Consider the following 13,424-nt stretch of genomic DNA (forward strand, 5'->3'; position numbering starts at 1 on the left):
TATTTGCATGGTTTTGGCGTTGGAGTATGCATGCATGGCCTGTAATATAGTTGCATTTTAGAGGGATATGTAGAATACACGTTTGCTTCTCTTCTCACGAATGTTAAGTTGTTGGATATCGAATTTCCCAGAATAGAATGTCTGGTGACATTGACGAGCAAACAAATAAATCCGTGGCGAATTATGTTGGCTGTTTGCCGAGCCGAGCGAGACCTTACCCGATTCAGCCAATTTCTCCACCGCAACGCCGAGCATCTGCACAAAATAGTGACGTCGTCCAATGATCAACAACCACAAGCTTGAGTCTGCAGACCGCACCAAGCCAGACTCAGACTGAAGATCTGACTCCGACTGCAGCACCCAAGTCTGTGTCGCGTTCACGATTTTCAGCTTTTGCTTTTGTTCACATCCTGCCAAACAGCATCAGACCCTTCCCTCTTGCGAGTCACAACACCCATTTTTGCGCCGTTACATCTCCCCTCAGTTACCATGCAATTGGCTGCATAATCGATTCCTTATCGCAGTATGCTGACGCCATCTGCAGCTGCGCATCATCAGTCCCCCATCTGAGCAAGGCAAACCGTGAACAACTCCCAGGGCGAAAAGCAACGCGACATTGAAGCTCAAACGCCGCATATCTTTTGTGATCATAGTAGGGTCGCAGCACCATGGCCAAAGACTCCAATCGACCGCAACTGGTGATACAGCCGAAACCCGGGGTTGCCAACCGGACCGCCTCCGCAAACTCCTTCCACGCCGGTGCTCCCATTCCTACCTTGGGCTCGTTTCGCCGACAATCCTCGACGCATAAATACCAGACATTTCCAGTCCAACCACCAAAGACACCGTTAGAACCAACTATTCCCAGCGAGGATGCGAGCTCCGCCTCGTCAGAGCAGTCGTCTGCCAGCGGGGAAGATGCCGAGACCACACCTTTGCCGGTGCGGCAGTTATTACTGCTGGCATTTTTATCGCTGTCGGAGCAAACGGCCCTCAACTCCATCGGACCGTATCTGCCAGAAATGGTAGCCACTATGCCTGGTATCCCCGACGGGCAAGGCGGATTATACGTGGGCATGCTGGCCAGCGCGTTTGCCCTCGCCCAGCTATCCACCAATTTCTTATGGGGGTATGCTTCTGATATCGTGGGTCGCAAGCCCGTTTTGATAGCAGGAACTTTTTCTCTTATGGGCTGTTTCTGCGTCTTTGGCTTCTGCAAGGCATATTGGCAAATGGTGGTTATCCACGCCTTGATGGGCTTGCTCAACGGCAATGCGGCCTGTGTTCCCACGGTCCTCGGCGAAGTTACCGATAGATCGAACCAGAGCAAGGCGTTTACCTACCTGCCAGTGATTTACTCATTGGGAAGCATTACCGGCCCCGCGCTTGGTGGTATTCTCGTCAACAAGATGGGCTCGGAATACCCCTACCTCGGGCCGAATGTTCTTGGTGCCGCCATGTTGGCTGCAAGTGTGGTTGTGGTTGGGATTTGGTTTGAAGAGACGCTCGACGAGTCGGGTGATAGCCCTTGGCGACCTGCTTGGATCAATCGCCTGTCTGCGTGGATTGATGGATCCGACAAGCCAGAACACCGTAGGGGATCTTGGAGCTCACGCTTGGCGCGGGCTTCTGCCTCACAACAGCCGCTCTTGTCGTCGGCTTCGTCCACGTCGTCTTCTGTTGATGAGGATGAGGAGAACCAAGACGGTGACGATGCCAAGAACAATGACGGCATTCACGGCCGGCCAGTCTGGAAAGACTTGCTCAACCACACCACCATTATCCTTCTCTCCACATATCTCGTCTTTCAGCTCTCAAACATCAGTTTCAACAGCCTCTATCCCATCTTCGCTTCTGCGCCAGCACCTGCAGGTCGTGAACTGAGTCCTAGCAAAATTGGCTTCAGTCTCAGCTTAGCAGGCCTCGCAACCATTATCTTCCAGGCATTCCTATTCCAACCAATCAAGTCCAGGATAGGAAACTTGGGTTCCTACCGATATGCTCTGTTTGGACTTGGTGTGAGCATGATGCTCATGCCGTGGGTTGGCTACCTCGATGACAAGCCGCCGCTGGAAATCGGTACTGGCCGACTGTGGCTGTACGCAGAGTTGGCAGTAGTTTTGGTTTTGAAGAACATTTGCGCGGTTGGTGGGCTGTCCAGCGTAATGTTGCTTGTGAGTCTCGCCCCCATCTATCTTCTCTACCCCTGTTTCTCTCTCTTTATATATATATATATACTAATCAACCCCCTTGTAGATCACCAATTCTGCACCATCCCACGCCAGTCTCGGCACATTAAACGGCGTCGCCCAAACCTTATCCGCTCTGGGACGCAGCATTGGCCCATTTGTGTCTGGCGGTCTCTTCACTCTCTCGGTCAACATACGACCCAAGGGTGAGGCCCTGGCATGGAGTTTATTTGGAGGCCTGGCATTGCTAGGCTGGTGCGTCTCCATGTTTATCCGAGGAGACGGCCTAGAGAGCGAAGACTGGTCCGATGGGGAGAGTTCCGAGACAGCTTAGAAAGCTGAAGATTACGAAGCCCATCCGTTCGACTGGCCGAATCGTTCCGAGTTACGCGACACGACTATGTACATACTTACACCAACATATATAAAAGCCCTCGAAGTTCAGTTGAATAAAGAAAGTCTTAAAAGTCTTGTCAAAAAGCTATGTACGTTGAATTATATGAAAGGTTATAATGAATGACAGTCCTCCTATGTCCAATGCAGTCCTTTCCAACGCCCTTAATCCACTTTTGTTACCCATGAACCCAAACACCAATGCATCCCAATCCATGCCATGCCTTTACGCAAACCAATTCAAGCAAAGATTCATCATCATTCAACACCAGGTAGGCTCCCTCGCCCAGTGTCGCAACATCATGTCCACCGCCGCCATCCACTCACCCTCAAAGCAATTAGCCAGCTGCGCAACATCCTCGGCAGAGGGTATCTTGTTCCCCCACATCTCGGGCTTCATGGCCTCGAGAGCCGCGTACGCAGCCACCAGCCCGTCGTCCTTCATCTTCGTCAAGCACAGCCAGGCCAGGTTCCAGGAGCGGTTGCTGTTGGGGTCTTCGCGCACGCGGCTGTACGCGTCGCGGACCAGGTCTCCCGTGATGGGGTAGTTTGGCGTGAGGCCGCGGAGCTCGGTGACGAGCTGCTGCGAGGTCACGTAGTGGATCCATGCGGTGGTCATGGGCTTTTGGAAGGCCTTTGCGTCGTTGGGGTTGCTGCATGTTGCGGCTATGCGTTCGATGCGGCAGAGTTCGGTGAGGGTGTTGACGCGGTGGGAGTTGAGGGTTTCGATGAGTTGCGTGACGGATGGTTGGGGAGCCTGAGGAGGGCGGACAGGTTTAGTATGTGGTGTGATGTTGGTGGATGGTTCAGAGTTTGGAGAGACTTGTGAGGTGTTGGGGAAAGTTGTCATTGTTGACTTACCTTCCAGGTCGTACTTGTTGCTTTCTTGTGAGCCATGACTGGGAAGACAGGCACGTCTGGCCACCTTGTTCTTCGAGGAGTTGATGTCAAGGGTGAAGACTTGGTCACCCTGCCGCTGATTGTAGACGCCTGCTGCCCGGTTGACGCTCGTCCTGAACTCTTCTTCTTTCTAGACAGAAGCCGGTGCGGAACACTCAATGGCTTTGCTGTCAATGGTCCATCCTCACTCATTAATATAGTTTGTGTTCCGTCCAGCCTTGTTGGAAAACTTGCCAAGATGCCGACTCTGTGCCTGGTCTGGCCCGAGAAGCCAGGCTCCAGACGAATGAGATGTGATATCAGGCTCACAGCAGCCATCCACCGCGGTGATTATATGAGATTTCGTTCGACCCCCAAACTCTGGGCACATAAGCGTGGCCAAACTAAACCAGACGTCAATCGTCTTTTTGGCCCCCTCGCTCGCTTGACAGTTTGCAAAGAATGCCTCGTGTCGGCTGGACCCGTCCTCATCATCAGCACCAGGGATGGGTGGGAAAGACAGGAACCCCTGGCAACTTTGAGTCTTTGGAAAGAGATTGGATGGGCGGACCACAGGGTTTGAGTTGTCTGTTTGCCCTGAAAGTGCCAAGTTTATGTGATTCCAATGGGGTCAGAAAATGGTCAGATTCCCGGGTCTTTTGTTCACTGGGCTCAGCCTGTTTCTATATGCTGCCGCGTGTTCATGAATGACCCCCATTCCAAATTTCTTGGTTGACGTATCCTGGTCGAGGTGAGGTTGGGTTGGATCGGCCACTCCCGAGTTTCCCGTCTGGGTTTGTTTTACTGTAAGTTGTGAAAGGGATGCTCGTGACTGGTAGCTATGTCGTGGTCCTGCAAGCCATTTACACTACATCCTTGTATATTGAGAGCTAAACTGGTCATGCATGACTTCTCTTGTCATGGCTAGCGTTCGACATGATCAGGCTTAATGTTGCTGCTGCAGCCACCTTCACTTGCATCTAGTCTAGTCTATTCACGACCAAGAATGACATCCACAAGGCTTAATGAGCCCGACAGACATGATATGGGAAATACCCAGCCGGGCCGAACAAACGTCAGCAGAAAAGGACAAGGGTTGCGTGAAACTCTTCATCCAATAAAGTAACTCAGCTGATTGATGTATTCCAACAGTGACTTTGGAGCGAGACTCGCCAGTTCTAGAAAGTAAGAACCCAACCTCCACAGACAAAGTATGAAGTCGATGAGCATTACCACGGGAACATGTCCCAAAGCGTGCTTATTCCGCCCGCTTGGCTGGGGCGACTGCGCCAAGCTCAGCTTCCTGGAATAGTGCATAAGCGCCAGACATGGGTTCGACAATCTCGAGGCCATGATTTGCTTGCCTTGGCGCGGAACCATCTGCCATCCTTGCGATCCTTGGAACGGAGTTAAGCGCTCGGCGCCTAATTGTCCAATTCCAGAGGAAGATGGAGATGGTGGCTTGCTGCGGTCTTGTGTTGTGTGTTGGCTGTGCATTTTAGCCGGACTTGCTTGGAAGTATCTTGCAAATGGCCATCCATCTTTTGGTGTTTCTCAAGGCAAAATGAATAAAGTATCTCGCCGGTTTTGGCCCCCGTCGATGCAAATTGTCTGTCTGGTGCATGCAGAACTCGACTGTTGACAAAGGCCACGCAAGCTATGTATGCATCTTGGCTCAATATTTGCTGTTTTCTATTTCCATCAAACCCTTTTCCATCCGGTCATTCCGTCTCTCGCCAGTTTTCCACCGCTCAAGCGAGCAACGATGCCCACATCATCGAGATTGTCAAATGACCCATGATTGCCCAGTCATACTCCCTCCGTACAGTACCGTACATACTACTCCATATACCATGATGATCCGTCAGGTTCGTTGGCCTGTCTCACCGTGGCGGAGCATCAGATCCCGCATAGTGCGCTTATCCCATCTTCAAAGCAAAACACATGATCCATGTTAAATCGCGCTTACCCACAGCCGCGGGCCCTCCTTTGCTGACAAGAGCAAAGCTCGGCAATGTTACCATCCGATCCTATGAGGATGTCGGCTGGGGGCGGGCAACTCGTGGCAGTCAGGTTGCCTTTCAACCTGTCGGCTTCTCGGCCGAAATTCTTTTTAGAAATCGCATAGGCGCACTGCCTCGTCTGGTTTAGATCTGTCTTATCTCACTCAGACTATGCCTCCCGGCTGGCAAAAAGGAAACCAACCAGCCAAGGTGGGCGGAACTTTATTCTTCAGTCTCTTCTTTGCCGCGTAGACATTGAGCCGTGGCCTTGGCGGAGAAACGTGGGAATCCTTCTTCCGCCTCGGGCATTCAGATTTTGTACGAGTGCTGAGGTTTGGACGAATGGGTTTCGAGAAGCATGTGCCAAGATGAAGTTGCCCTTGCACCGACTTTGTTAGAGTAAGGGTTGCAGCTTGTATTGAAGTTCTGCATATGGCTGCAGCCAACACGCACATGCCTTTATCAGCCAGCATGAGACTTCTCACAGCTTTGCCTGCGTCGTCTTGATTACAGCCCGCCCTCTTTCGTACTGCGAATATTCCTGGCCCATCGCGAATCAGCATTGGGGGCATTCGTGTGGAGGCAGAGTTGAATCGTCACGTCTCGAATGGTCCCAGCCGCTCGTGAATTTGTCTCGCTTCACCAAATTGATTCACACACAGTGGCATAAATGGACCCTGTGTGAGTGAGACTTCTATTTTTTCTGTCCGCATAATCTTAAAGATGGCGGTGTGTTGGGGTTTTTGAGGCATTTGACAAGGTGGTTGATTCAAGTTCACTTCTGTAAGTTGTAATGTTCTTGAAAAGCACGACCCTGGTGCTAGTTTACAACAACTTTGCAACATATTTCCACTTATTGCGTTGCATTACATAGCTTTAATTTTCTTTTGGTGCACCGTGATGTTTCAAGAATATGTACACACGGAATTTCAATACACCACGATTTGGAAAAGATCAAGGTCTAGGGTAAGACAACATTCGAGGCACAGTTCCCCGGCTAATATTATAGAACTGAACAACATCCAAGAGATCAGGTATTAGGAGTCAAAATCAGTGGATGCAATGATTCCATACGTTCGCTTTGAGTAAATAGGCATGTGCAATTCGCCTACCGCTAACGAACGTCCAACGATAGCACCTTATAAATGCATCCAGAGTTAGTATCGTAAGTGTCTACGCAAAAGTCGCCGTACAAACGCGGTTTATTTCTACACATAGTATAAGTCGCTTCGACCCGGCCTTCTATCGTTTATACTTCGTGGAATACGAAATACCGGCTAGAAGAGGATTCCCTGTGAGTCCATGGCTATGGTGAAGCCAAATCCAACCATCTATGTGGCAAGACATCATGAGATTCCAAGAAGTGCGAGAAAACCGGTACAATATTCTCTATACTGTATCCTACTTCTGAGAGTGAGCTCGTACTGTCACGATGGGACGGTCTCCAAGGCACTGTCCATTGTCGTTGCTTTTGTATCAGAACTCTTGTACCGGCTCGTTGCCCTATTACGATCTGGCCACGAAGTAGGATTTTGTCTAATTATTATGCATCGTGTATAAACCGCTCGAAGACATCGATCCGTGGCTTGAGGACCTTCGGGTTCTGGCGAATAGATAATTAGGGACTGTTGTTTGATGTGTAACATATCATGAAGCCAGACATGGCCTTCGGTAGGTAGGTAGGTTCTGGCTGTGTTTGTAACGCAACGTTTATCGGTGATGAATAAAGCAGAGGCATTACAACACATGTAGAATCATGGTCGTGATGCCAACTTGCAACAAACTCGGTGACTTGTGATTCAGCAAGTTTGCGTTAGGCGCCAAGCCATACATGTCTGCTCTACTTTCCCACGATGCTTCGCGCATGATTCCTTCAGGCGGAGAAGCGACGGACTGGAGACACTTTGCGTCCACGTTTGCTGCATTCGCCATTGCAACTCTAAAGGCAATGGGGCGACAGTAACTAAAGTCTAAGGGAAAGGGGAATACTAAAGATGGTGAGAAGCGGGCTCTGCCACGAATGGGAAATACCTGACTTTGCAAGTTCGAAGCACCACAGGAAGAAGAAGAAGACTTTCCCTAAGAATCATCAGGCTTTCGATCGGGCGGAAATTAAGCCAAGAGGACGACATGAAGCTAAGAGGTCTAGATCAAGGCCACTGCGTATGTGGAGCGCCGGCTTTAGCGATTTATGTTTCTATGCCCTCCTTATTAGCAAGCAAAAGTCCATTAATATGAACACCCATCACTGGGTTCCACGTACCGGACTATTTACACGGGAGACTGCTATTGCGGAGCTTCCTACGGATCTGGTCCGACAAAGCTGGAGTCTCTTAGCTATCAATGACCCCATATGACACGACCATCAGGACCGACAGTCAATTAGTGACCCCCAAGTCTGGAAATGCGTTCTTCGAGAGTCTGGTATCCGCAATGGTGACAACTTGTGCAGTAATTAGGCCCGCTTGGTGAACCGTCAACTGTGGAACCGAAAATGCACCACGACGGATCCTCTAGCCGATGTCAAAGCAGTGTCACCTGAACCAAAGTGTCAAAACCAAGGCAGACAGATCCATTGCAGAAAGCTAAGGGATGGAACTGGCTCTGGACGAATTAACAGGCCAGGAAACACATATACGACAGTTTAGGTGTCGTTGGTTGGAAAGGTACCGCAGCCAGAGGTTCACATGAAAGTCATTCAGAAAGAAGCCTGAGCCGAGCCATTACCAAATGTGTTGGTGGCTTGCGAAGCTGTGCATTGTCCTGGATTGCGAGACAAGCCACCAGTTCCATTTTGGGTCGTTTGCCATAATGCTGACGATTGGACCAGGTGTTGAGGCCAACAGGGGGGGTTGACTCAGGACAATGAGAACTGATCAATTGATGGAACCTGATGGCACCTCTCAGGCGGCTCGTCCTGGCCGTTGCCTGATACTCCCTGAGTGATGCTTGGAGATTGCAATACACTCGCAACCAACAGCAATACCGTAGGATGCTGCGTTACGCCGCTTGATGCACGACCAGCGTGCTAGTGGATGTTGCGTAACCCTGACAGGCGTCCTGCCTCGAGCTGTCGTCGCTGTTCTGGCAGGATTCTACCAAAATTATTCTCTTGATGCAAGCCGATGAAAAGGGAGACTACTTGGGATGGTTATGTATTGGCAGGGTGACTTCTTTGCTCGTTCCGTGCAGGACACGGTTTAGTTTCTCTCTGGCCTCTTTTACCATGGTCACATTTTCCCTCCATGAGCCTTTGGGTTCGCCAGGCTTGTGTAAGTATGGATTCGATACAATCATCGGTAATCAGCTGCTCCCCTTCCCCTTCCTCCGGTGAAAGGTCAAAAGAATTGAAGCATGGGAAAGGTACGGCATATCGCGTTGTGTGCTAAGGCATACTGGTATGTGTTAGTGTGTACTTGAATATGGGCAAATACCTTTGGCAGAGCCTGTAGATGCCCCGGGATAGAATGGACCAGAATTGCAGGTATTAGGATTAGGGGCAGGCGTTTTTGTCTGCGGCTTTGTGCTCAGTTGACTGCATTCTTCCCCAGATTGATGTGGCTGCGTTGAACAAAAAGATTTACGGAGTACTCCGTACAGTTCGGAGTAATAAATGGCCTGCCCGATGATCCCAGCACTTGTAGAAGTGCATGAAGGTGGCGATGTCGCCAATTGATGAATCTCAAATCCTGGAACCTGGTATGAGCGGGCGCCGATCCTTGACGAAGATTAATTTCAACTCCAGGGGTCGCGCACGTCCCGCGCTGCATCGCAAAACTTGGGGATGACCAACAAGCCTCCACGAGACATTGTACGCGGAAGAAACGGAGCCGGCCCTATTTTCCATATGACTCCTCTTGGCACCGACTCTTGTAAAACAACACTGAAACAAGATGAGTAAGTACAGGGAGTAATTAAGAGGGACAAGGCAAGGTTTGGCGATGATCACAGAAACAACTTCAAACAGGTGAATAAACTGCCGTCGAGTTGGACATGTGTAAAAAGCCGCAATGCGTAGGCTGCGTTTTGCGAGGCGCTGCCAGTCAGGATGATTCTGCATGTATTGAGTCAAAGCGCGTCTCGTACATTAGTGAGTGATGAGGACTGGAAGACATATAGTCAGTTTCCGCGGATAGACAGCCGTCGAGATGCAAAAGTCGTGGCCACAATTCGATTGAGCTGCACACAAGAGTGGCGCTTCCCAGACAGTACCGTGCAGTTCTTGTCATCCTGGTGTTTGTTATTAGTCCTCCATCGAAAACCACCTTCCCTTGCCGGCACTGATGTTGTGCTGTAGCAGCCACAAGACCGTGACCAACAGTAATTGAATTGCACTGGCAACTTCAGTGTGGTGTCCATGCTGGACATTACACGCTGCGGACAGGACGTGCCCAACACCAACATGCATGTGCTGTGTTTGGCAGTTCACATCGATAATTTTCGAAACGTCACAACGGCGGAGTTGGACCGAGTTCAAGGCACCGCCAACACCTCTGGCGGCCAAGTCACCCAATTATGCTGCATCTACCTCAATCAAGAGCGTGGCAAATACGAACGTATGCCACCCACACAATGCAGCACACGGACAAGAGCATCGCAATGGCCGAGTGCCGCAATTGGTCAGACATTGTACAGGAATTATTGGCGGTAGTGGCATTGTGAATGGAATTGATTGTGTCCTATTTGCTTGTTCGAGGATATCGGCCCGTTCACCGCAAGCGAAGTTGGAGAAAATGAGTTGAGCATATTGTCTGTGGTCCAATGTATTTGAACATATCCAAGTATACACTAACACAGCTCAATATGCGTCAGCATACAACGCGATATGCGATACCTTTCCCTGTTTAAATACTTTTGACCCTCCACTGTATACGTAGACTACTCGAGTCGGGCATCTGAGCCGCTGATGTGGACAGAAACAAAACCCCTCATGATGCAAAACGAACAGTTCGAATGTTTGGTGTCGGTCGAGATGCTTCTTCAGCCACAACATGGAGTAGAGTATGACGGTTTATTCGTGACGCCCCGCAGGATGAGTTTCATGTCAAAGCAGCCTGGACGGACTCAGGAAAAGCGTCATGAATCGACGTGGTAGTGGAACTCTCTCGATCTAGATAGCGTATTAGTTAAAGTTCAGGACATCCAGTGGCCAATGCCGCCATTCCAATCACAGGCTGCATTCGTTCCCAGAAGCCTTGGTTCGTAGTATCCATGGCTCAGTAGTTCAGGCACGGGGCTGCAGCCTCCTGCGTCAGGGAGCAAATCATGGCCTTGGAAGGCACGACAAGCTTTTCGTTCTGGCGGTGGCGCGGCATTGTGGTGGTCGCAAGCTTGCGTGTAGAAGGACAGAGTTTGGTGGTCTAATTTCCAGGATGCAGCTGCAAATGTCCGTAAAAAGCCTGAGTGGTCTCTAGCCATCAAACACTTCACCATCTTTGCAGTGTGGCGGTTGGCGCAGCCGCCAGCTCCTGGCCCTTTCATCTCGCGTCACCATCTCCTTTTCGACTCAGTTGCGCCTGCCTCGTGTTGATGCTCACATGCCACGAGTTTGGTCTGGTTGTTCCTCCCTTCTTTGCCTGTAAGCTCCATGTCTCCGTACTGTACCACATGAAGTCTCTGCTAGGGCAAAATTGGCTTCGTACCATAGCCATGCCAAAGCTTGATGCAAAACGATCACAATGTTGATTCCAGAATCTTCGGCCCTTGTTGAGATGAACTATTTTGTGCCTGTCTGTGAGTAGCCTCACCTCGCCCTGAGTTCGACCACGCCTAAAGCTCGCCTTGGTATGATCCTGGCATGTTCCTGAGTACTGACCAGCATTTGACTCCTACATTAGCAACACTTGAGCTTATGTGGGAGGATTATGGCACATAATACTTGAGATTCTCATGAGAGACTGCAGTACTCTGCATGCCTATTCCGCTTCATCCCAGCTCCAGCGTCAGAACACCCAAACGCCCGCTTCCGTCTGCATAATAATTAATGACTTCCTCCACCTGGAGGAATACAACACCAGTTAACATCCATTGCAATTTGGTGACGATCCTTGCCAATCGCAGTTGAGCCCCGCGATTGGCCGATTCTGGGGCAGGAAGACTGGCCAAAAAGTACCCCAAGGTCTTCGGAGGAATAGCGAGCACTAAAAGGGCTGTGGATCAGGGATCGAGCCTGGAGCATGCCAGAATGGTGAAGATGGGTTTGATGGGTTGATGGGCAAGATGGGGTATGGTCCATGTCGTGGGAAGAGGGAGAGAAACCGCACAGGCTGGAGCTCGTACCACCAGGCGAACCGCGAGACACGGCCCAGCCGTTGGAGGGACTTTGGCTTGAGGGATCTCTCCACTGGGTTCTAGTTTACGGAGTACGCATTACGGAGACCTCGAAGCGACATGGACCATCTCCTTCTCGCCTGTGCTCACCCTCCAATCAGTCCGACTTGGGCTTCAACCACTCATTGACTCGAGCTCCATGTCCGCCACCCCGCAAAACAAAAGCTGGCGCAGAAACTTGTCGATTCTTGGAAGCCGTGCCTGCTCATCGTCAGCCGTCTCCGTCACCACCCATTGTGAAAGTTTGTGAGGGCACTCCGTAAGGGCACAAATTGGCACTCGCCCACCCCTTTTGCCTTTCGCCATCACCAGATCCTGCCGCTCACTTGCTCATTGTTGCCCCATTCCGCGGAGTAGGCAGGGTTAGGTTTCGACCGTGGTGGAGTGCCTGGGAGCACCCAAACCAGGTTCACAAGACGTGATGGCCAAATCGCAACTGTCGCAATCGTCAAAATTGTCGAGAATGCGGGGGCTGGCAAGGAAGAGCGACTGGGGTCACGGCCATGATGGACTTGGACAGGATATTTGTTGCCCACACACCAACGCCAACAGGGTACCCTGGCAACCGACATGAGAGCAGCTCGATTTTGCACCATTTGCGCAGGTCACCAAATCCAGTCCAATGTCATGGCTCGACTAACATTCAATAGTAATGATGTGGGCTGGGCCAATCCGCTGCTCCGAGAGTGGCGTTTGCTGACAATGCGTTCGCTTTCAAAGCCAACAACTCGCCTGACATGGAGCCCACATGTCGTGCTTTGCTTTTGTGGGTTTGGCTCGGAGGAGGTGCCAAAAAAGGATCTCGCGGGTGCCAGATGGTTATGACAGACAGCGACGCAAATGCCAGGGGTCTCATTGACAAAGATTCAATGTTACTTGACGTGCTGACTTGCCTTGCTTTCTGTGGTTACGTGCGGAGAGTCTGGTGGCACCATTAAAGCGAAGTTTATCCTCAAGGGCGGCTGCAGTTGATCGACAGAAGGATGGACGCCAGATCAAACAGCATGAACAACAAGATGTCTCTTCCCGCCTCTTGATACTCAAGCTTGGCTGGCTGCAACCAGCCACCTGTATGCATCAGCCACTCTCGCTGTACAGAACAACAACAGAGCTAGCCGTCTTAACTAGCAGCCAAGTTATTTGTGTGACGCATCTTCTCCCAGAGTGGTTGGCAATGCACGATTGCGTCCCGAAACGCAGGCAGACGTGTGCCGAGCTAGTTTTATTGCCACAGAAACAGGTCCGCCACCAGTTCATCTAAGTGCGTTTGCATCTCAAAGAGTACAAGAAGAGGCTGGCGTTGATAATTAGGCAGAGTTCTTGAATAGCACCTGCCAAACACCATGCACAGCAACATACAATGTTTCATGGCCACGTTCTCTTTGTTCTGCAGACTTACAAGACACTTCGTGGTGTGTTTTACATGTCTGTCTCATTTCACCAGCCATGTGGCAAGCTGCTGTGTTTTCTTACACGTTCAACAAGGGAGGTACACCAAAAGCCCGCCATAGTCACAGTGGTACCAGGGACTCCAGCTTAAAAGCTGGAATTACACAACAGTACATTTGGGGCAGGAATCGCCGAGAAGAACCATCCATCAAGCCATCCGAAGACAAGCCAAGCATGCCGG

The 13,424-nt window shown here is 50.6% G+C and overlaps 2 protein-coding genes across 2 annotated transcripts; one reads left to right on the forward strand and one right to left on the reverse strand.

The window, feature by feature from the left end:
* Window positions 1–668: 668 nt before the first annotated feature.
* Window positions 669–2,523, forward strand: VFPPC_09969 (MFS general substrate transporter-like protein; the record flags this gene model as incomplete). The annotated part of the gene is made up of 2 exons (XM_018288420.1): window positions 669–2,174; window positions 2,257–2,523. 2 exons carry the CDS (start codon window positions 669–671, stop codon window positions 2,521–2,523), a joined length of 1,773 nt encoding a protein of 590 aa, XP_018137830.1.
* Window positions 2,524–2,844: 321 nt separating this feature from the next.
* Window positions 2,845–3,432, reverse strand: VFPPC_14697 (hypothetical protein; the record flags this gene model as incomplete). The annotated part of the gene is made up of 1 exon (XM_018292465.1): window positions 2,845–3,432. One exon carries the CDS (start codon window positions 3,430–3,432, stop codon window positions 2,845–2,847), a length of 588 nt encoding a protein of 195 aa, XP_018137829.1.
* Between the last annotated feature and the right edge of the window lie 9,992 nt (window positions 3,433–13,424).

The sequence above is a fragment of the Pochonia chlamydosporia genome, chromosome 4, assembly GCF_001653235.2.
Source record: "Pochonia chlamydosporia 170 chromosome 4, whole genome shotgun sequence".
Classification (NCBI taxonomy): domain Eukaryota; kingdom Fungi; phylum Ascomycota; class Sordariomycetes; order Hypocreales; family Clavicipitaceae; genus Pochonia; species Pochonia chlamydosporia.